The sequence below is a fragment of the Ciconia boyciana genome, chromosome 3 (genome assembly GCF_034638445.1).
Source record: "Ciconia boyciana chromosome 3, ASM3463844v1, whole genome shotgun sequence".
Lineage (NCBI taxonomy): Eukaryota > Metazoa > Chordata > Aves > Ciconiiformes > Ciconiidae > Ciconia > Ciconia boyciana.
Genome location: NC_132936.1, coordinates 76,148,603 through 76,169,379, shown reverse-complemented (window position 1 = coordinate 76,169,379; position 20,777 = coordinate 76,148,603). Strand labels below are relative to the sequence as shown.

Below are 20,777 nucleotides of genomic sequence, written 5' to 3'. Positions count from 1 at the left end.
GTCGGGCGCTCATTTCCTCCTTGGGCGCCATTTTGTAGCGCAGAGAATCCGCAAATAAAGAGCGGGCGGGAGCGGCGCGCTGAGGGAGCCCGGGCGGGGGTACGCGGCGGCGACCCCGGCTCCGGAGCGGCGGTCCCTGTAGAGCCGGTTGCGGGCGCAGAGGTGGCGGCAGGCGTGAGCGGTAGCGGCGTTTCGCCCTCGATGTGACGGGTGCGGCCCAGGCAACTAGTGTGCTGGGAGAGCGAGGCCTCCGCACCGCGGGCGGGAGGTGAGTGGCCGCGCGAGCGCTCCTCACCGCCGCCGAGCCCCCCCGCCCCCCTTCCCTGGCACCGCCGCCTTCCCCCTCGCGGGAGGTAGCGGGGCCCGCGGGAGAGACCAGGCACCTCGCGGTCCCGGGGCGCCAAACCCCGGCGGCGGCTCCATCCCTCACCTCGAGCGGGGGGAGGAGCGGAAGCACTTAGAGCCATTTTGTGCGAGGCCCCGAGCCCGGCCTGGCTGCGCCGCTGGGATCCTCCTCCCCCGGCGTTCGGCAACCGCCACGCCCGGGCACGGCCGCCGCCGCCCGCACGGGCGCGGGAGACGCGTTTCTCTCATCCCTTGTTGAAGACGAGCGAGGGCGGCCCGGCGGGGCGGGCAGTGCCTGAGCTTGAGGGGGGGCGAGAGCGGCAGCGGGGTCTGTCAAGCGTCTACGGCGAGCTGGCCGGTGAGCGGCCTGCAGCTGCGCCTGGCCCGCAGCCGGCGGGGTCTCCGCGCAGGAGGCGGGGCTGCGCGGCGGGGCCTCGCTGTCTGTAGGGGGGGTGGGTGGGCGCGGGACCCGGCTTCAGGCCGCGGTTGCTGAGGCGAGTGTGAAGTCTGCCCAGTCAGTGTTATTTTGAAGCCTTTTTTCATATTTCTGGAGCCTATGCCGGGGTTTTCCCCACAGAACTCTTTTTCATGTCGCTAAAATAACTGGCAGTTACTTCAGGTATAACTAGTAAAGCAGCATACCTGATGTTATTTAATTATTTTGTGTCTTACCTTTTTTTAATCCTTAAATCCCATGTTTTCTAAACATTGTAGTAAAAGGTGTACAGACTACTGGAGTTCCCAAAATTAAAATGCACTTTCCCCATTTCAGCTCTCTTCATATTTAAAGTGCCATAAAAGCCTAAAACATGATGAGATTACATAAAAATTCTTTCAGTTCTCATGACAATGTTATTTTAAATATGGAATATGGTTTTATGTTGCTCATTGCCAGGAGCAGATATGTAAGAGTGGCATCGTTTCCCCAAAACATGGAAGTGCTTAGTTAGGATAGTACAGTTAAGCTGTTCATCATATAAATCACAAAATATAATCGTGTTAATTCCAGTCAGTTATACAGGAATGTTGTTTTCATTGATTCTTTTTATTATAGAAAGTGGCACTTCATCATGCTCTTGCAAAATATTTCTGATCTGCGTAGGAGAGAGATCATCTCCTCGCTTAGAGGAGAGCCAAGTGATGAGAAGCACCTCTTGCTGCACAGTACTGGAAAAGTTGCTGTATTAAATTCAAAGAACAAACATTTCAGTTGCAATGTTATTGTCTGTAGCATACGAATTAATCTGTTAATGAACAGAAAGCTAAGGCAAATCACTGTGACAACTGATGTAGTCAGCCTGATGCTTTTAATGTTTCTGAAAAACACTGAGCACAATGGTAGAAATATATAGCAGTAATAAATTTCTAAGCTTTTGGTAAGTTACTGTAGGTGCCAAAAAAGCTGTTGCATGGGAGTAGTGAGGTGAAATTCACACATACAGAAAGAGTGCCAGTGTTTATCTGTAGATGTGATCAACGTAGCTTTTTCCAAAATAACCTGTAGAATATTTTTAGCTAGTGTGTTTTCTTAGTGTACAGTTCTATCACTACAAGTGATAATAGGTGGCAGTAAGACAGTGACTTTTGTAATGCAGTGGCCTGTAACCTCAGTCTTCAGCATTTTGTGCTCCTCTGAAGGAAGAGATGGCTTTGTAAATGGCCGTGTGCTGGGTGTAGAGGTTAGAGTAGCCAGGTCTGGAGCTGCTGTAGAGAACTGGATGCTGGAACCTTGCGTGAGGTCTGGAGATATGAGCTAGACTACCCTTAGATGGAGCATCGGCCTTTGATTTCTTTCAGTCATGATTGTAGTAGTAATCAAGTGTTTATAGTTGTATGCTGCTGCAGGGTTCACAAGCCAGGTCTTTGGGGAAACTCACCCTTTTTGGTATTTGTGTGCTTCTGGTACTTTTCTGAGGAACACACAAATAATAACTTGACAGCATCTGTGCACAATTTAATCAGTGTTAGCTGTAGTTCTGTGGAACATCTGAAAAGCATGTTTCTCTCTGTCAAGGAATCAAGTCTTGTTGAGATCTTCACACTGAAGGAGTTAAAAGAGTCTAAAAATCTTTAGGAAAATTATAGTGGGAGAGGTAGGCAGCCTAAATACAGGGGTCACAAGCATTCTCCCTGTGATTTCAAGTTATTATGTTATTTTGGGTGACTGGGTTGGGCACTGGCAGTTTGTATCGATAGCCTCTTATGCTTGAATGTATTTAAGGTACGTTTTTGGTAAAACAGTCTCAAATAAGAAGCTGCATCCAGAAATTAAAGCAGAATGTTTGAGTAACTTGTGTGCGAGAGGGAAGCTGGTGGGGGTGGGGGGACGTGTTAGGGTAGGGAAGCACTTAAGTGCCTGTGTGTTACTAAGACTAGGAAGAGGAAGCTGCCATTCATCAGTGAGATGCTTCTACTGAATGGTTTTGGAAACCTTTCCGTGGGTTCTAATGTCAGTTTTTATTTTATGAAAGGCTTGGAAGTTGTTTCATCTGTGCACTGTACTTGGTGTGGGGATTTTTTTTGTTTTTTTTGGGGGGGGGTTGTGTTTTGGGGTTTTGTTTTTTTTTTTTTTAACTGGGGCCTTGTTTGGTAAACTGCTGTGTATTTGTCAATGGTTAGTGTGGTTTGAAGAGGCTCTATTTCATTTGGTGCGTATTTGTCTTATTGACAAACAATTTTAGGATTTGTTTGTCTTAGGATTTGGAAAAGTTAAATTAGTTCATTGGGTGTTGTTGTGAAAATACCTAAGGTAGTCTGTAAAAGTCTTTTTGAGAAAATAAAATATTTTTTAACTACTTAAGAGCACTGTTTTTGTGAAGCTAAGTGTTCAGAACCAAGAAGTTGACACATCCTTTCCCTGGTGTACATGCATTGCAGCAGCTTTACAAGCTTGTCGAATCTTAATATATGCAACTTCTGTTGGAAAGTGTATTGCAAAGATGTATGCCTCTAGCAAACCTTGCATTCGCTGTTACTTGTGTGCTTACAATCTTTGTGGACTTGATATTTTTGTATAATCATAGTTGTAGAAAATACTATGTATTATCCTTTTGAGGTAAGGAAGCATGCCCTGTAACTCAAGGAAGTGTGAATATTTAACCTAGCACAATGCAATACTATTATGCTACATACACATAAAAGGAATTGAATTTGATGGTTATCTAAGCCATTTGTTTGACATCTTTTCCTAAAAAATATTCACAGGGGTTTTAAAATAACTGCTTATACTTCCTGTTTATCAGAATCTTAAAAGTAAGGGAATAAGTACTTGGAAGAACTTGTTATCTTGACATAACACAAACATTAGTGATAATGTTCACAAATTATTTACTTTTATTCCAAAGAGATACTGAAGTAGTAATATAATTTACTTTCCTCAGACCTTGATTACCCTCTACCTCATGAAATACAATGTTAAATAGATGTAGGCACATATGAAATGTCAGTTTGATCTAAACAAATATGGACAAAGTTGGGTGGTTTTGCTTGGTTAAATAGGAAGAATTGATTACTGATAGGCTTTTTAGACATCTAAAGAAAGTTTTTGTTAACTTTTAGAAAAAATGCATCTGTTGACTTTGTATGTAGATTACAGCAGCAAACTTGTCATAGTGTTGTGTTGTACTCTGGCTCTGCATTGTGTGGAACCAATATTTCAGTAGTCTAATATTGCAAATTAAAAAAAAAAAATTGAGGCTAGAAGTACAAGTTTCTGACTTGTTCAGTATTTAATGTACACTAGTAACTACATTAAATAAAACTCTTTTTTTTTCCTCCCCCTTCAGAGTTCACAATGACGAATGAAGAACCTCTCCCAAAGAAGGTATGTTTTTAAAAATACTTGTGACGACTTCCCCCCCCCCCCCCCCGTAATCAAGACAGCTTGCTAAGTTTGTGCTATTCCTTTTTCTCCATAGGTTCGCCTTAGTGAAGCAGATTTTAAGGTTTTACCTAGAGACGAGCTCATCCTAAGGTAAAGTAAAAAGCAGTTTTTTCCATCTCAACTTTTTAGTGAACTTTCAATGGAAGATGTGTGACCTTCCTCTTCCATTGTTTTTAGCATCCTTGTTCTGAAAAACTATTTTATCCTTTTCATGATACATCTCTTCTGTGAAGTTCTGATCTTGTCTCAAATATTTTTATATATAGTTTTTGGGGAAACACCTTTTCCAAAGAGACAAAATCCTGAACAATATTTTGTAATACATGAGTAGGAGTTTTTTTCACGTGTGACTTCAGAAGATATGGTTGCTTGCATTCCTTGCTAGATAGCAGGTTATTTTTAAACATCAGAAAAATGTCAACTCCTTACTCCTACAGTAAGTTCTAGGTTTTCTTAGTCCGTACAGTCATCTTCTCAGCATGTTCAGATATTAACCGTAAACTGTTAAAATGAAGTTTTAATCGCCTAGAACTTGCATAAAGAAAAGCAAGGCCATCTTTTTCACCTTTTAGAAAGCTAAGTGTCACCATGGCAAAAATAATAGGCAATCCTGTTATGCAGACCACCTTCTTAAAGAAACCAACCCAAGCCACTTGTCTCTGTATACCTGAACTTCCTGATTTGTAAACAAGGAGCTAACTAAACTAGACATCTGTGGGTCATCTGTTTATCTGCTGGAGTAGTTTGTGTGTCCATTTCAGTAAACTGTAGCTCTTGGCTTTTTGTACACTGTAAGTTATTACCATTATTAGGGTCTCTCAAGTTAAATATTGCTATTTCATAGAACAAAGACTAAACTGTGTAAAAACATGAGGGTACAAGTGCAACACTTAATGTATATGATCAGCTAGTCCCTCTTCTGGGCAAACTATCCTGCCAGCTACTTCTGGGGTGACAGTTCTTTCCAGGGGAGCCAACATAGTCTAGCTCCATATGTTTAAAACTGGTTTCTGACTTCCTCCAAGTATCTAGTCTTTTGGGTAGTAAAGGATAATGTATTTCAACGGTAGGACAAAGTGTTTCTTTAATGTTAAGTGGTTTAGGCCTTGTGAACCCTTTCATAAAAGTTTCTGTACTCAAGATTATCCCTGTAAATAGCAAACTCCTAAGTCTGTAAAGCTATGCCCTGACCTCCAGCTATAAAATTCCTGTCAAAGTACCAAAGCATAGTTTCTGTGCAACTTGCTTTCTGATTGATAATGTGAAAACAAAAAAGGCTTCCAATTGTAATCAATTTCTGTAACTTGCAATGATTAGTTGCTACCATAGAAGAGATCCATTTCCAGCATATATTCAAGTGAGAATGTGATGGAATACACGCAAGGAGGTAAAGTATATCAGCAGCTAAACTGTGTTAATGAAGAGACAGGAGGGAATTTGCTAATGACAGCTGTGTTGCTACTGAATATTCTTAGTGTAGACAAAGCAACTTCTGCTCTCAAAAAGGCCACTTGATGGTTTTAAGGAGAATAAGTGTCCTTTATACCTGGAAGTGGAAACTTAAATGCTGTTTTGGCCATGTCCATTTTACTTGTTTTCATTAAGCAGTCCTACGAACACTGTTTTTTCTTTGAATGGGGTGCATATTTAATGTATTTATAGTAAGTTCACCTTTTAATTGTGATTTCGTGTAAAACTAGCAATTACTACTCTAACTGCTGGCTTCATTTGTAGGTTTTAATAAAATATAACACTATTATATGTATATCATATTTTAATCAAAGCATCTTTACTACTTTCACACAGAGAAAAGCATGTGTTGACCACTACTGGATTGTCTTAAATTAAGATTTGGAGTGCATTTTTTGGTCCATGCTTTGGTGGGGCAAATGCTTTTTAAGATACAGGCATGTGTTATCTGCTTTTGGTCTTTTAGGTAATAACATCATTATTGTGGTACAATTGCACTGATAAAATACATATGTAGAAAATACTAATTATTTTTTATCAGTTCCTGTGCCATGAATCCCAATTTCACTGTTCTTTTCCACTAAGTACATCATTCAGGTTTGCTTGTTTTAACTTCCGTTTACTAAAAGTGAGCAGGATCAACAAAAAGTCTTTCAGTCTGGCCTTTTGGGAACTTCTGCTGGTCTCATTACTTGTTGCTGTGGGCTCATCTCCTTCATCTTTCCCCTCCCCTTTTTAATGCATTAGCTACTTATCTTGACTGTGTAGGAGCTTCTGTGAAGAAAGAAGAGCCAGGAACACAATAACAAAGCACTCTGTAGATCATAGCTAAAAATCTGATCAGTGTTGCCCTGATTGTTTAGCCTAGTGGTTAGTCTGTAAAACATTGAAGCACCCTGATTTACACAAGGAGTTCTGAGGAAATACAGTGCTTTTACTGAACTTCAATCAACATGGACTTACAGCCAGTCACTTTTGGGATGGCTTAGGTGCAATGCTGTGTGTGCCCTACCCCCTAAGTGCTTATCATTTATTCTTGGAAAAAGTGAACCCCAAAGCTCAGCATAAAAAAACGGGTGCTCCCAAAAAAATAGTGGTACTTATGGAAGTATTTTGAAGCCATGGAGTCTTAAAGTCTGCTTAGTATTTCTGGAGAATGAAGGGAATTAACTGCCCAATGCTGCCCAATTATCTTCTGTCCATAATGCTGTCCAGTTGTCTGCCAGTTCTTGTGAGACTGTAAGTGACCCCTTGAATGTAAATCAGATTCAGGGCTGTCTTCCTAGTTCTGTGTACAGCTCTGTTCTCTAGTGCCTTTCCAAGTAGCACTTTAGAGAAGCTCTTCAGATTGTCACTGTTTAGCCATCAGATTACTGACATGAACTACTAAACTGATCAAGAGCCAATGTTGAGTGAAACCAAAGTGAGAAAAAAGCTGGCTTTTAGCCTTTTTCCCCACTTGAATTCACTGATGAGCTGCCTGAGTCCCCTACAGAGGTACCAGAAGGGGCAATATGGGGCAAGGAGGTCAAGGCAACTCGGATGTTTGCTCAAACCAATGCATCTCTTAGATTACATGTGTGAAGAGAACTATCTCTTTCTTGGATCTTGGGAAGAAAGGCTTCAGACTTAAGGACTAGCCAGCAAGTTCCTATAAATCACTGGTTTTTTTTTAAAGAAGTTTTTGCAAGTATGTACAAATTCTTAAATAGGTTAACCGAAAACTGGATTTTTACATCACTGTAAGTGTTGATTTTACCTCTGTCTATTAAAAAAAGTTTAAACTAGTGCAGATATTATGTGTGGATGAAACCTAGTAGAAGGGATATATCATCCTCAAGTAAGGCAGAAAGGTTTCCCAGAGGGAAATGCTTTCCTCCTGTAGTTGAAGATGTGCTAGTAGCAATCTTCAGATTTTAATTCTGACATAATTTGGGGGTGGAATGTTTCTGTTTGTATTACTACTGATTTTTTTTTCAATATGCTTCTTGTACTGAACTTTAGAATGTATTTAGGGTCAAAAAATCTTTTCCCTGAAGAGCCTCTAATGTGAGCTAGCTGGAAAACATTTGAAGTATGTAATTTTTAGGAATGCTGTTTATATAGAAAGTTTCGTAATTCATCAGAGGTCTTTAACGTGTTCTGTTATGGGGAAATTGCATGTTTTTATGCAGAGAATTACAATATTTTTGGGTACAGTTTGCATTAAAATTTCTAACTGGATCTGAAATAAAGACCTCCTCTGTGGCATATGGTGACATCTGTGAGATGACTTTTTCTAACCATTTCCTGATAGCAGTAGGGCCTAATGGAGGCTTCAGATCATACTTGCCTTTGTGGTTTTGGTGTGTTGTGGGTTTTTTTTTTTAAACTTTTAGCTCTGAACCCTTGGACTGTACTGGAATTGTGCTTCGTAGCTGGGATTTGTAGGTGGTCCACTGCTACATCCACTGCTAGATTAGCCTCAGCTTCTGCTGTCTAGTTTCAGCATGGCATGGCTGAGATTCTACCGCTGAGCAAAGGCATCATTACAGCATTCCACAAACTTGCTGTCCTTGTCACCTCTTTCAAGGTCTGAGTGAAAACTTAGCATGTGAGATTCATGTAATGGGAATACAGGTTCACCTCAGCCTTGCATATTGGCAGCTGGGAGTCCGTATCACTGAAAAAAGTATAGAAGTAAAACTGTTGTGCATGGAGATTCAGTTGTACAATGTGAGACCAAAGTTGTGCATCTGGAAATACTGCCCTTTTATTGTTCAGGTAAAAACAGATTTTCTGTAAGAATTGCTCATTTAGAGAATGGTGTTACAGACTTGGGCACCACTCGTAGTCATTTGAGACCTAGAAATAAAGTTTTACACCTGTACTGTTTCATCATAGTATCATCTGGTCTTCTCTATCAGTGTAGACATAATAAAAAGGGAGAAGGAGTAAAAAGATAGGAGTTAGCAATGTTCAGAGTTGGAGCACTAAAAATACTGTCAATGATCTTCAGTATCTTTGGGTTTTTTAAAATGCTTTATTCTGTGATAGTTCCTTATTTTTCTTTATCTTTCCTTTGCATAACTTTAGAAGCTACAACTTTGTAACTGTAGCTTTTCAAAGATCAGAATTCTACTTTAATTCCCTCTGTTAATGATCTGTGCTACTACAGTAAACAGGGGAAAACAATCAGAGTGGAATAAGCTGGAAATACAGTATTTAGGAAAATAGATTATTAAAGGCAGTGAACAACAAAAGTTACTACAAGAGAAGACTTAAGAACTTAGAAATTATACAAGATGTTTCAAGTCTTAAGTCAGTTAATAGACACTTAAGTGAAAACTAGATTATCAGGGCTGGCACAAGACTGTTTTTTAAAATACCTAAAACTAGTCAAAGTATAGATATTAAAAAAAACCCACCTTTTTTTTTCTTCCTTTAACTTGGCTTCATGAATGTTCTTGAGAAACTGTCTTGTTGATATATTTGGTAAATACTTTGACGTTAGTCCTCAGGATTACTGAGATCACTACAAAAATATACACACATCAGATGAAGAATTGCAACTGTAAGTTTGAAAAGGAATCAGTCCCCTTTCAGTAAGGGCCTCCCAATATATTTCCTTATTTTCCTGAGGTGAAGTTATTTATAAGAATGGTCTACTTCATTAATGTGAATGTTTTTAAACTTTCATTATTTCAGGTTTTTTGGGGATGCTTTTAGTCTATTCAATTGTCTGTTTTAATGTTTTTTTTTTTTTTAAATCGCATGAAACAAGCCTCAATTCTCATCAATTGCTAGAAGAGAAAATTGCTTCTGAGATCTGCTGTAGTTGTAGCAAAATTGAGACAGTGCGTGTGTGTGAAATTAAAGCTACTGTGGTAGAAAAATTTCAAATTTTAAAATTGATGGCTTGATTGTTGAAGAGTTCTCTCTGAGTATGTCAGTGTGGTGATCACAAGTTTATTCTGTACAATTTCATAAACTTGCTTGAAGATGAACTGCAACAATCTTCAGCAGATTTTTGACAAAACATTATGTCGTGTTCTAGAACAAGACATGATTCTAGAACAAGATGAGTCCTGTTTCTAGAAGAGTTGGCAGGGACATGACTTGAAAAGTCCATGACATAGCCTAGTGCACTCTGGGTTTTCTTTTCCAGGAATTTGGTTCTTGCTTAAATACTAGCAGTTGTAGAGAGGTGACTTAGAGGTATTCTCTCTGACATTCTTGGTGACCACAGGCTATGTGTGTTTTTGTTTTCTGGTGGTGGTCTGTCATGTCTGCTTAACTTGTGTTTCAGGTCTTCATTTCGCTTGCTCTTTGTATAGCTCCTTTTGGGGGAGGGGGTATTATGGTTTTGACAGAATTACTGTTTTCAGGCTGTGAGATATAACTTAGAAGTCAAGTAATCCTGCAGCTGTATTTGAAGACCAAGTCTTTTATTTCGTGTAATTCTTTCATGTAAAAATTAGACTCTGTTTCCGTGTTTCCTATTTAGTAGACTGTTTCAGTTTTACTTTTGGGGGATTGAAATCTCCTGAACTAACATAGAACTTCTAGCGGTCAAATGGTGAAACTTTTGTTTCTAACAATGTTCTTTTTAGAGCAGAGAGGTAAGTTTAAGGGTTAAGTGGGAATACAACTGCTCTTTCTACAGAGCTTGAGAGTTAATTCATGCTGATTTCATGTTCAGCTGAAGAGATGCAAAATTTTGTTGCTGCTAGAAGGAAGACATTTTGTACTTACTTTTGCTTTTCCCAGTGATATGATCTCACTTGCTGTTACACATGATGCTTTTTAGACCCTTTAACAAGCTGTTTGAATTCACCGAATGGTCAAAAATCATCTACAGTTAGATTTTATAGTTTTGATTGAGGTAGTGCTGTTGTAGGTTAGGGAGTTAAAATAGAGCAGTTATGTTGAGTATGGCATAAGATAGGTGGCAGGGAGAAAGGATAGTTGGGAGAAAGGAACAGAAACCTTCCTTTTCTGTAGTGGTAAGCTATTAGATGAATTTGTTTCATAATGTGGAATTGTACCATTGTGAGGAAGATGCATAGTTAGAAGCAAAGTAAGTACTTCTTTAAAAACAAACAAAAAAACCCCCAAAACTTCATCCTGTGACCTTTGTTGGTATGGCATGTTGTGCTGAGCTTTACTGCAGACTTTATTTGCTACTGATTTGATGGTTTGTATCAAATGGAATGCTGTTTTGAAGTGTGAGGTTTTCTGACTGTGGATGAATTGCTTAAATAACATGCCTTCAAAGAGCTGTTAAACTGTTTGGCTTCTGGTTGATGAATATACTCAGAGTATCGCCTTGGTTTGAATGAGCTGGTATAACTACTTAACCTAGACTGCGAATTCTAGTGTATTGTAATACACTTTTGCTTGTCGTCTTGTTCACTTGATAACGGACTTAATGTTGTCTTTGTATTATGGTTTCTGTTACAGAATTTTGTTTGAGTTGTTCTGCTTTGAGAATGAGATGTCTCTTAGGTACTTTACACAGATAACTAAGTAATAAGTGTTTATTCCCCATGTTTGTCCAAAATGTTACAGTAAGTTTTAAGATGTCAATTTAAGTGTTGTAATGCACAGCTACCTTTTTATCCTTTTGAGATGCAAAGTGGATTTAACTATTTCCATTATTAAAAGCCCCATTTTAAAAACTGGAATTGACTTCTATCCAATTGCGTAATTCCCTCTTGACATTTTCTGATTATGGTATAAATGTATACTCTGGAAGTTTAGGAATGAGATGCCTTGATTTAATAAACTGAGCTTCAGAAAATTCTTTTTTCTCTTCATCTCTGCAACAGGTGGAAACAGTATGAAGCATACGTGCAAGCTCTGGAGGGCAAGTACACAGACCTTAATTGTAAGTTAGCCAAGTTTCAAAATGGTATGAGTTACCTGAGTGTTTGTATAAAGCAAAGTGTTCAAGTAATGTCTGTGCTTTCTAAAACTACTAGAGATGAGAGATAATCTATATGTCAGAAAAAGTCCCTGTTTTTTCTAATGTAAGTGTTCAGCCTTTCCCAACTTTCTCAGCCACTTAATTTCCTTTGCAGATCTTACACAGCTTCTAAAAAGTGTATTTTTGCATGTGTAGGACCATCTGTACCCAGACTGCTGGGGGGTGTGGGGGGGGGAAGTCCCAAAACATAACCCCACAAATAGGTGTATTTTCATGACTTTTCCGTTAGAAAGGAAATGTTATCCTTTACCAAAATACTTCATGAATGTTAGTGCCTTCAGTAGTCTTACAGGATTGTAAACCACATGGGAGGGGGAATAGTTTGTAGAGGTAAAGGTTTAAAATGAGTCCCCAAGTAATGTTTGATCTGATTAGGCAAATTAACTATTTGAATGTCAGTCTTATGTGGTCTTTAAAACTCGGTCTGTACTTCAGTCCTTCAAAAGAGAATATAGGAAAAACATCCTACTCAAATGAGAAAAGCTGGATACATTCTGGAATTGACTGAATCACCAATCCTAAATTACTTTCAAAAATTGTGTTGGCAGCTCTTTCCTGTTTTCCACTCACCTTTTTAGTCTAAATAGTTAAAGACTTAGTACCACTGAGCTGGAAGGGTTTTTTTTCTGTCAGTCTGAATGGATGTCCTCTCCCTTTTTGTCTGTTGTTACATCCCTCTTCTACTGCTGCCCCATAATGTCTGATTTTTGGAGAGACTAAAATATAGCAAATGTAAGCAGTTGGTTTTGTTCTAGTCTCAAACTGTCCTAACATAGATTAATAAGTTGTTTTAGTGTTCCCAGTTTCTCAGTTTTGGAAACTAATACAGGTTGTAGTAATCGGTATTATTGAATTATCTGCAAAGAATTATTTAGAAATAATTATCCTGAAGCAATTTGTGATGTTCTTAGTTTACATTTACAGGAGATCATTCTCAAGTAATTAGGAAAAAAAAAATCTTTATTCCAACTTTCCATCATTTTATACATGACAAGTAGCAGAATGAATGTATACTCTTTTTATCAGGCTGCTTGCACGTGTTGCCGTTTGAGTAATTTGGAAATGTGCTGTGCTGCTTTCTCTCATATTTCATATATGAACTTTCATAAGTGTTCATGGATCAGAAGAATTCTTCTAGTTGCGACTGAACTGCCATTTCTGAAGTTCTCTAATGTCTTACTGTTTACTCATGGAGTGTTGAGACCAGATTGAGGATTGACCACAAAGGGCACTGTTTTACACACTGCGGATGGTTTTTTGCCAGTGTGGGCTTCCCCCCTGCCCCCCCCAGCCTCAACATTTCTTATAGATAGCAGGACAGTTTCAACTTCCCAAGTTTCAGACTGCAAGTTGTAATAGCAGTTGGTTAAGCAAGCAATTTAAAAGTTACTTCCTATATAAACATGGAAACATTTTCAAAAGTTTAGTAAGTCTTAAGGAAGATCAGAAAGTATTTACAACTAACTCTTGTCAAGCTTTCCTAATACTGAATGATACTTTGATTTTTCTTATTTATGCTTATTATAGTCTTTTGCTGTTTATGAATTTGGTTTTCAGATTCTTTTAGCTGTCTGTAAAAACTATGCGTGAGAGAATGCTATAAGACATGTGCTTTTTGTGTTTTATTACTTGTATTAGCTAATGATGTGACGGGATTGAGAGAATCTGAAGAGAAGTTGAAACAGCAACAGCAAGAGTCTGCCCGAAGAGAAAATATTCTGGTGATGAGGCTGGCAACTAAGGAACAGGAGATGCAAGAGTGTACTGTAAGTATTTAGAGAGAGTAAGGGTTTTCAGACTGTTACAGGAATATCAGCTTTTGAGCCAGTACCTGTGTGCTATGTTTTTCATATATCTATAGCATCCCATTTTCTGTGCTTAAAGAAATGGCAGGGCACTTAAACTTTCACTGAATTAGTAAAGAACATTTCTTAAAGTTTGCTTTTTAAATATTAGTTATTTCAGTTGATTTTCAGCAGCAGTTGTGCTTGGAAGGACTTCTGCTTCAGAACCAAGCTAATTTTTGCACAAGCCATGCTTACTTCTAGCATTTATCAGCTGTGCATACTTACCAAAATGTTACTTCTGACTATTATTGGATGCAGGAACAAATTGAAACGTAAGGACAAGATTGAGTTTACTGGGTTTAATTTAGGAGGTTTTAGGCTGATATTTATGTTGGATTTGGATAACAAGGTATTTGTAAGCTTCCGCATCCATTTGGCTCAGTAGGGGAAAGAGCTACTGACTTTTTCAGAGGGAGTTCTTTTGAAATTTGGCAGATCTGCTTCTTGGAGTTTCTGATGTTCTTTGCAGTGAATACCTTTGTTTCTGTTTCTCTCCTTTATTTCTGTGGGTTTTCTGAGACTCTGTTTTCTTCTGTGTTTAGTTTTGTTTCTTGAAACTATCTTCTACCACTTTTGGACTTCTGATCTTTTTTGGATTACCTTCGTAACATAACTTTCACCTGCTGCTGTAATTTGGCAGTTCCTGAGAGAAGATTGTAAAAAGCTTCTTATTGCTAGTTTGTGTAACATACTCCTGAGAGCTTCTTTTATGAAAAATACAAGCTCTGTGCAAAACAAATAACTAGTATTGTAGCTTTCCTCTTCTATTTTCTTTTAGCCTTCCTTTCTCTTTTCTTGTAGGTTTTCAGAGCTGTCAGGTATAGTAGTGTGATGCTTAACTCTGTGCACCTAATTTTCACTGCTCTTAAGACCATAAGATGACTTCAGTTTGTAGTAAGCACTGGTATGAAAAGAAAAAATGAGGGGGTAAAGCTTACTTTGCAGTGGCAAAAAATGAATCACAGAATCACTGAAGTTTAAGGGGACTGTGCACAGTTGGGTTTTGAGTGTCTCCTAGAGGCTGGAGACCCTCCAAAACCTCTCTGGCTGACCTGTGCAGTCACAGAACACCTGAGGGTGTTCAACCACCCTCACAGCAAAAAGCATTTTCTTATGTTTAAATGGAATTCCCTGTGTTTCAATTTGTGCCCCTTGCCTTCTGTGCTTTCAGTGGGCACTGCTGGGAAGAGCCTGGCTCCGTCTTCTTTACCCCCCCCATCAGGTATTTGTGCATGCTGGTAAGATCCCCCTCAGCCTTCTCTTCTCCAGGCTGAACAACCCTAGCGCTGATCTTGGCCTCTGCTTGTATGTCAGATGCTCCAACCCCTTAATCATCTTCGTGGCCCTTCGTTGGCCTCACCCTAATATGTCCATGTCTCTCTTGTACTGGGGAGCCCAGAACTGGACCCAGTACTCCAGATGTCTCACCAGTGCCGAGCGGAGAGGAAGGATCACCTCCCTCGACCTGTTGGCAGCACTCCTCCTAATGCAGCCCAGGATGCTAATGAAGATGTGTTCTGGTACTATACCGCAACACTTCCCTAGTAGTAAGACTACTATATTGTTCTGCTTCTCTTGTTGGTTTTACTGATAAATTCTGCTGTGAGGAACAGCAGTAATAAGAGCTTTTTTATTTTGAACTTCTGAGCATGTAGCTGAAACAATAAATACTAAAAAAATAAAAATAAGTGTAAGTTTTTCACCAAAACCAAATTTGTGTGTACTATTTTCACCTTTCTTCCTCTCTCTTTCTAAAAGGACAAGTTAGTCTTAAATACTTGAATTTTTTGTCTATGAATTTTGACAAGATCATGAAGAGTACAGGATTTTTGGCTGCACTTTGTTATAGATGTTTATAGCTGTGATGCATAGGCTTTCTAGAACTTCTGAAGAGCTTTTATTAATTTCAGTGTACTTAAAAAAAAAAAAGGGGGGGGGGGGAGGACAGACCCAACCCACCAAACAGAAACAAGAAAACAAGCACACACCCCACACCCCTCCAAGTGGCTTATATTTTTCCAGGTATTAACACATTAATAACTTCAAGGATGTAATATCCTCCATAATGCATGGAGGTAGGAAGATGCATCCTTGAAGAAGGGGTAAAAGCTGTAATGGAGACATTGGCACCTTAAAGTGTTTCCAAGTTTAAATGCACATAGTTTCAAGAAATTCTGGAGGACTATCTGGCTTTGTATAATCAGATAGTATTTTTCCACTAAAGTGACAGTGGCAAAATAAATCATGTTTGAGATGCAAAGCTAAGCTATAGGTTGCTAAATCATTTCATAAATGAACAAATACTATTCACCATATGATAAGTTGACATGTCTAATCTTAAGTCCATAAAATAACTTTATTTTTAGCACATTTAACAATGTTTTATAATCCATATTTACATGAAAAATACTCTTAATGTATTTTTGGGATTGCCACATTCAGGTATTGCAAACTTAAATGGATAAAAACTTAAAAATATCTTACCATATTAAAATGGTAGTAGTTGACGAAGACATAAGTGAGTTTTCTGATTACTGATGTGTAAAACACTTTACTAGTAAAAATATACTAGCTGTTTTAAAATAAGGTGTGATAGACTTTCTTAGTTGCTGTTTTAATTTGTACCCTTCTTTTAAAAGGATAAAACACAACAAAACCTACTTGAGCTTGTAAAAGTCACCAGTCATTGTCTTGAAAGTATAGATGTGCATGTCAGAGTAGCAGAATCATTGTCCTGATTCTTTCTTGGAGATTGCTCCATTCTCTCGTGCTCTGTGCTGAGTCTAGCAGCAGAATATATGGGTTTCTTTTGAGCTAGGAGCTTACTAAGAGTCTGAATGGTGTTGCAGACTACTTCTGCATAGTTTAGGGTGGCTGACTAAAGGGCTAGATGGAAGTTTAGGTGTTTAATACCTCACGTGCCCTATTGTCAGCAGCAGCCTTGAGCTACCTTCCTCCTGGCAGGAACAACCCCCTAAAAGAGGTTGCTGCTGTTAGGGAAGTGCAGGTGAGGTATTGGCTGCTGTTTCTACATAAAGCTTTATTTCTGGCAGAGGTGGTGATGAAGTTATTGCTACTTCAGGGAAAGGCCTTAACCCCCTCCTGAGCTACTGCACAGCTACTGTAGGTCAATAAGCGGAGAGGCATTTGGAAATAATTTGCTACTAAAATAGGTTTTCCATGGAACAGGTAAGAATGAGTGGAAGCTTCCTGTGGGTGCAGTTGGACTATAGTACCTAGACAGTCATTACTCTTAACCTACTTGTGGCTTAGGTTACAGCTCTTTTGTGTTTTTTTTCTCTTCTTCATTATGCAGTTTCTTCCCTCCTACACCTTCCTTATAAGAAGGATATATAGTTGTACTTATTTAGATGGCTTACGTTTTCTGTTGAGCACCTGTATTCTGTTTTGTTGAGTTCTTCATGTCAGAGGGTCTGTTCTTTGTGGATGTCTTTGGACAACTTCAGCTGAAAGCATTCAACTGTTTCCAAGAATATGTGAGAAGCAGAGGGGTTGAAAATGTTACTGTTGGTCTTAAAAAAAAAAAAAAAAAAATCCACCCAAACAAAACCCCACACAGCCTGATGTCCTCTAAATAGACTACTTTCAGTGTTCTGCCTTGAGTTAGAGCAGAGAGAAAGCTGATACCAAGGTTTTTAGTCTGTTTATGAAAATTCATCCCTATTTGTCCATCTGACGGGCTTTTGAAAAATACCAGCTAGTGTGTGTTTTCATGTTGGGGAATATGAACAGCCAGTAGGCATTTCAGGTGTTAATGGGCATGTCCTGGGGTCTGGCATTGGACATGACTATTCCTGGGTATTCAGCTCTAGCCTGAAGTTGGTCCTGAATGCAGGCAAACTCTTCTGATCCCCACCCCTTACCACCTGGAATATCAATGGGAGGAGAGACATACCAGAAGAGTGGTTAGGGGGAGCAAGAATGGGAGGCTTGGACTGGCTGAGCAGAAAGAAGAATGGAATAAGGAAGTGGGCAGAAGGGTTAAGAGGAATGGGCTTGCTTTGGGAGTGGGTCATATTGGGGAGAGGTTGCTAAGTCTCGGTGGATGAAAGGCCGGACAGGTGAGACCTGTGGAGTTACAACCAGAGAAAGCACTTGTGGAAGGATGGAGAAAATTTGAGTTGGAAAAACTGGAGGAATAAATGTCTTTAAGTTTGGGGAGGGAATGAGTAAGGGTTGTTCTGCTCAAGTAAACTCTTTCTACACTACTGTTTTAGAAATGACAGCTGAGGTGTTATGTGGAGCCTATGCAAGTGCTCTCTGCTTGGCCTAGGAGCATGAGCTAGAGATACCCAAATGAGACTGTTAAGTAACTGACATTGGACAAAATCAGCTGGGTCCTCTTGAGTGTTTTAGTGCATTTCTGGTATGAGTGAGGAGCAGGTGGCAGCAATTCTTTGTACTACTGATCCAAGGAATCTGTTACAGTTCTTAGGCTGGCAGTAGAAGAGGGAGGGAGCTGGGCCTAGGTAAGACAAGGAACGTGGTGTTTTGTTTTTTTTTTCTCAATGATGCCTGTCTAAAAATAGGTTGGGAACCATGTTGCTGTAGCGTAATTATATTCCTGGAATACGTTGCCAGCTGGAGTGTCTGTATGTGTGCAGATATCTGTTAAACTAGCTGTTTCACCCCCTACTAGTGCTAGCCCTCAAAGAATTGACAGGTTGTTGAAATACTTCCAGTAGTGCAAGCGTCAGAAAGTTGTGCAGATAGAAAAGTTTGTAGGTGGTTTCTTGAGTGCTTTATTTCTTGAAAATATTTTTATGCAGTGCTTTGTTCTCTTTATATTTCTTTCTGGACACATAAAAGTTTGTCTATTTAAAACTTAAAGTATGATGTTTATTTCAATTTTTTTGTAAGTAGCTAAATATTTTTATTTTGATAATATCAAATTAATGTGAAATCAGTGGAAATATTTCAGTTATTTCAATAACTTTGAAATCACTTAGTTGAAATAAAAGCCAAGAGTTGTTGCTGCTTAACAATATATAAATTAGAGCATATGTTGTCCTCAGTCAGGAAGTGACTGAGGTCACTACTGCACATTTTTAAGATAGATTAAATGTTCGTACTTACACTTTTTCAGCATTGCTGTGTAAAGACCCTGTAACAGAGTAACTGTATATACAGGAAGATGGTTAAACTGACAGTGCTTTTTGACTGTACTGCTTGTCCCAAGTAAAGCCAAGTGCGGAGGGAGACTCCTTCCCTCGATTTCGCTGGTGATGCCTTGTACTGTTTGTCAGTGAGACTCTTTTGCTATGAAATCTGGTTGCAAGATTGTGTGTGCAGCAGGAGACAAAACTCCCGACTTTCAATTAATGTTTCTTTTTTAATCTCATGTGATTTTGTTCACCTCTTTCTGATGAAGAAATGTGTATGATACAGGGATCATAATAAATTGAACTTAAGAATGAACACTCTCTGTGTAGTCTGATGTGATTTGAGCGATTAGCTGGATTCTAAACGTACTGTTGAGTACATTTTAAGATTCTTGTGATGGGATTAAAATATAAGAAACTTCCAAAAAAGTTAATCCTATTTAAATACATGCAAGTTGATGCAAGTTGTGACTGGTGAATGCTGTATTTAAAAGAAATCCTCTCACAATTACTCCTTCTGAAATTTTGCTTGTATTGTAAGTCTTCTGGGTTATAAATCATAAAATCGTAAATCTTTTGGGTTGTGGTTATTGCAAGAGAATAAAATCCAACCAAAATCTGTTCAACTGATGTTCATTTATTTTGTTTAAAAATTTAACTGATGTTAAATTATTTTGTTTAAAAAAATAAATATGCAAACTTGCATTACAAGTGACTATTGCATTTGCAAAAAGCCCTAGTACTTGTTTGAAGTTTGTAAAAACCTTTTTAGTACTTGCTTAAAAATATTGCTCATAGATATTAGCTGTAATGTTCCGCAATAACTTTCACTGAAGTTACATGGATATTGGCTGTTTTAAGCAGATAACTCCTTGTATATACTTTTTTTTTTTCCCAAAAAAGAGTGCAGGCAGATATAAAAGAAAAGGAGGATTACAATGCTCTAGTCATTGCTTTGGCAAATGTAAACTGACATGCAGAAAATAATTCAAAGCAGAGAGAGAGAAAAAAAAATTGGCCTTTAAAGTTTAAGCTTGACAGGTGGTGGGATGGGGGATTGGGTGAAAATGCACATTGGTAGGGTGCAGGTGGGCAAAAGATTTTTAGCCTGCCTTTTTCAGGTTACAGTGTTGAAAGAAGGCAAGCTTCCTTGATGTTACCTTTGGAATAACTATTTGTATCTAAATGATTTCAAAATTTTATTTAATATTGTATAAATAACAGTCTTTTTTCTTATTTTATGCAGAATCAGATTCAGTACCTCAAGCAAGTCCAGCAGCCTAGTGTTGCCCAACTGCGATCAACAATGGTGGACCCAGCCATCAACTTGTTTTTCCTAAAAATGAAAGGTGAACTGGAACAGACTAAAGACAAACTGGAACAAGCCCAAAATGAACTGAGTGCCTGGAAATTTACGCCTGATAGGTAAACAAAACAAATACTCCCCAGTCAAGACTTCCCTGACAGTCCCACTACGAGAATGCTATGGTGGGACAGCCAAGTACTCGTTTCCACACCAAGACTCAGACGTTTTGAGGCAAAAGCCACATTCTTATACTGTCCAGCTTGTAATGCTTAATGTAAAACTTACCAGATGAACCTTGTGTTTCAGCTTTTTTCTCCCCCCTTTGCTTCAGAGGCCTGACGGCGTCGGACTATTCTGAAGAAATGGCCATCTTCGAAAAAAAAAATCTTTTCTAGAACATGTAGACATTTGCAAAATTGTTCTATTTGAAGAAAATAGAGGGAGAAACAGAAGTCTTAAGTCTGTGGCACACTGTGTCTACAGACAGTTTGGAGGAGAGAGAACCTAGAGATTATAAATCATGAATTGAACATGTAAAATTCCCGTAAAATGTAGAAGTGGAATATGCTTCGCTCTTAACCTTGAGCCTAGTGACTTAGAGACACTGTAAGTCAGTTTTGCCAATAAGACTGTGGACTTCCTGCTTGTTCACTGAACTGCTGGGTCAAAACTCGATGAGGTGAATTTTGCGTTAAAGAGTTTACAGTTTTGAATAGCCATGAGAGTGCTATTTGATATCACAACAGTGGTAGTGTACACATTTGACTGTTTAGCCTTTGGGCTCTCTAGCACTTGACGGAGCCTTAAGTCAATGTTGCTAAATAATGAACTGTTT

General features: G+C 38.9%; 1 protein-coding gene across 2 annotated transcripts in view; it reads left to right on the top strand.

The window, feature by feature from the left end:
• Positions 1-20,777, top strand: part of WTAP (WT1 associated protein) — a 28,138-nt gene continuing 7,361 nt past the window's right edge. Inside the window, exons 1-7 of one of the 2 annotated variants that reach the window (XR_012041543.1) lie at positions 1-268; positions 4,131-4,168; positions 4,263-4,318; positions 11,509-11,567; positions 13,305-13,432; positions 19,883-20,061; positions 20,274-20,621. Coding sequence is in view for 1 of the 2 variants with exons in the window: in XM_072856202.1 (XP_072712303.1) it covers positions 4,139-4,168; positions 4,263-4,318; positions 11,509-11,567; positions 13,305-13,432; positions 19,883-20,061 (452 nt within the window). In the remaining variant the exon portion in view is untranslated. The remainder of the gene's footprint in view (positions 269-4,130; positions 4,169-4,262; positions 4,319-11,508; positions 11,568-13,304; positions 13,433-19,882; positions 20,062-20,273; positions 20,622-20,777) is intronic. The other variant, XM_072856202.1, reaches the window with a different exon arrangement.